Source organism: Procambarus clarkii, chromosome 83 (assembly GCF_040958095.1).
Source record: "Procambarus clarkii isolate CNS0578487 chromosome 83, FALCON_Pclarkii_2.0, whole genome shotgun sequence".
In the NCBI taxonomy this organism is placed as follows: Eukaryota; Metazoa; Arthropoda; class Malacostraca; order Decapoda; family Cambaridae; genus Procambarus; species Procambarus clarkii.
The window spans coordinates 3,259,938-3,263,147 of NC_091232.1; the positions used below are offsets into that span (position 1 = coordinate 3,259,938).

Here is a 3,210-nt window from a genome sequence, read left to right on the forward strand (position 1 = left end):
TAGCCAGACGTGTTCTTACAACCCTATTAAAAGCGTCGCATCTGGGCTGTTGGTCCATTACGCAGGAGAGACATATATATATATATATATATATATATATATATATATATATATATATATATATATAAGTCAGTAGATCTCCTCCCTTACATTGTGTGGTGCCGACACGTGCTTAATCATATCAATATGTTCCTTTCAGATCAATTCTGAAATTACCGAGATATATATATTTATATAAGTTATATAGATTATAGTGTATATACAGAAAACAAAAATTACCAATATGGTTAAGACACCCCAGGCTTAACGATCATTTTAATGTGTAATAATCGTTAATGTGACTATGGTGTTAGTGTTTTTGTCTTCTTAAGCAACAGAAGAGCTGCTAAGTGTTTTCTTAAGCAACAGAAAAACTGCTAAGTGTTTTCATCATTAAACTGTAGAATATCGAAGCTTTCATTAGCGTCAAAGTGAAATATAAGCTTAAATTGCAAGTGAGATCACCCTTTTATCTTGAGATTCGAGTTAAGTTGTCTAGACGAGAGTTCGCTTCCACCCACGTCTCCGAAGCTTTTCGAATGCGATAAGATACAGTCTTGTGATTCCATTATGGAGATCAAGTGTTGCGGGCTGTGATGCGCAGTGATAGTGACTGCGATGTGACTGATGGGTAAGACTGACGCGGCGCAGGACAACCTGGCAACCTCCGTCTTTATCAAGTCTTTGCGACACCACGAGCCTCGCCCCGTCTGTCCTGCCGCCCCTCGGCACGCCATCATGTGCGAGTGTCACAGGCGCTATCGTTCCTCTTCCTCTACTAGCACCCCTAATCTCACCTCCTCTTCCTCTTCCAAACCCATCCCTAATCTCGCCTCCAAGCCCACCACTAATCTCGGGTCCTCAAAGCCCACCACTAATCTCGCGTCCTCAAAGCCCATACCCAATCAAATGTCCTCTAAGCCTACCTCCAATTTCGTCTCCTCCAAGCCTAATGTCACTTCCAAACCCATCCCTAATTACACGACTAAGCCCACCTCCAATCTTCCCTCTAAACCCACATCCAATCCCGCTTCCTCCAAGCCCAACGCCAATATCTCCGCATCAAAAAACACCTCGAATCCCGCTTTCTCCAAACCTACTCCCAATCCCACTTCCTCCAAGCCTACTGCTAATCTCGCCTACTCCAAACCCATCTTAAATGGCAACAACAACAACAATAACAACTCCAACAGACAGGCTCTCAAGGAGAAGTTCTTGGCCAATGAGAAGCACGGCAAGAACTTCAGCTTGTCCTCCAGCAGGTACAAGAACTACAAGGGCTCACCTAAGTGGAAAGTGGACGGACGGGTGAGTTAAATGATATTGTAAAACATTTTGTGTAGTGAAATAGGTAGATTGATCTACCTATCAGATAAAAAGAATATTGGTTGAGGGAGGTACTCATGTTAGAATTATATATCGGTCGTGAGAGGTACTCAAGTTAGAAGTATATCGACCGTGAGAGGTACTCAAGTTAGAAGTATATCGGTCGTGGGAGGTACTCAAGTTAGAAGTATATCGGTCGTGAGAGGTACTCAAGTTAGAAGTATATCGGTCGTGAGAGGTACTCAAGTTAGAAGTATATCGGTCGTGGGAGGTACTCAAGTTAGAAGTATATCGGTCGTGGGAGGTACTCAAGTTAGAAGTATATCGGTCGTGGTAGTGTACTTGTGGTATATTACTTGCTAATGTAAATTTTGTGTCGGGGGGACAGGAAGCCAGGTTATATATACAGTACATGTTAAGCTTTTGCAGAGGTCCATCCATGGTCGAATTACTGACCCGCCCAGGATACAACCCCATAACAAGCTAACTCCTGGGTACTTATTTACTGCTAGGTGGACAGGGGGCATGAGGTGAAAGAAAATGCGCCCAACCATGTGTGTGTCGGCCGGGATTAGAACCTGGAATTCTCGTCTGTGAGTCGAGAATGAATTAATGTTACTCTTGGATATCATGCCCACTGGACTGTGGCGTCGGGCGATATGCGTATGGCGTAGAATCAATGTGGGCTGTTCAAGATAAATGTCTTAGGGAAGTATTGAGATCCAATTGGTAATAATCGGGACACGTTCTTCTGCGACACCCAGATGAGGCAAAAGGCCAGACGTCCACCCAGTATTTTCATAGTTATCCCAAAATGTTTCATTTTCTTCGACGCTGAAGCTCTAACTATTTTCTATGAAAGCTACGCATAGTTAGGGCAGACTTAAATAATTCAGTTCTCTGATAAAATTATTAAAGAGGATTAAAACATTTGCGGAATTGATATAATTTAACGTTTAACAAGAATTCAACGTGATGTCACAATCTAATATAATATATTAAACGTATATATGGAAGCGTCCCTCACCTAAGAAAAAAATGACTACTAAATACTTCGCAATGCATGAGAAAATTCCATCACTATATAACTTTATCTACAAAGTTACTGTGATCAAATATAATCGGATTATTTTGTGCAGTTATGGATACATTTATAGATATAAATTTTATTTAAAACATTTTAAGATAGACGAAAAAGTTTAATTTCCAAGATATAGGTTATATATATATATATATATATATATATATATATATATATATATATATATATATATATATATATATATATATATATATATATATATATATATATTAGTATATTTTGGTAGCAGTCTTTCTCTTATTTATTTATTTATTTATTTATTTATTTATTTATTTGTAAACATATGTTGTTAAATTTGAACGAAAAGGTAACATTAATAATTCTAACACGAATTTTTACAATATTTCTTATGTTTCTTTTCACTGTCGATGGCAATTGAAAAATCAATTCTCCAAAATTCATTTGTATTTCTAGTCTGACGCGATGCCTGAACGCGTTTTGTAATAACTTATTACATTTTCAAAGACTTTAGTTTACACACACAACTGTAACCTTTAAACACGCAAAATACATTCATACTTATACTCGCATTTGAGTGAGTTGATATGGTACAAAAGTTTTGGGTGAGGTGATTGACATTTGGACATGATACAACACGAACCAATGGGTATAAAACATAAGAATGGAAGTTACTGCAGAGGGCCTATTGGCCCATACTTCCTCTTGATGCTTCTATATTGGTTCGGAGTCTTGAAGTGGGTAGAATATAGTTGTGCATTAATTGGCTGTTGACTGCTGGTGTC

General features: G+C 38.4%; 1 protein-coding gene across 2 annotated transcripts in view; it reads left to right on the plus strand.

Annotated features, from left to right (window-relative positions):
• The first annotated feature begins 235 nt into the window (after positions 1-235).
• Sarm (sterile alpha and armadillo motif) overlaps positions 236-3,210 on the plus strand; it is a 329,198-nt gene continuing 326,223 nt past the window's right edge. The window contains exon 1 of one of the 2 annotated variants that reach the window (XM_045759498.2): positions 236-1,347. In XM_045759498.2, the coding sequence (XP_045615454.1) occupies positions 667-1,347 (681 nt within the window). In that variant the 5' untranslated portion in view covers positions 236-666. The remainder of the gene's footprint in view (positions 1,348-3,210) is intronic. The other variant, XM_069316280.1, reaches the window with a different exon arrangement.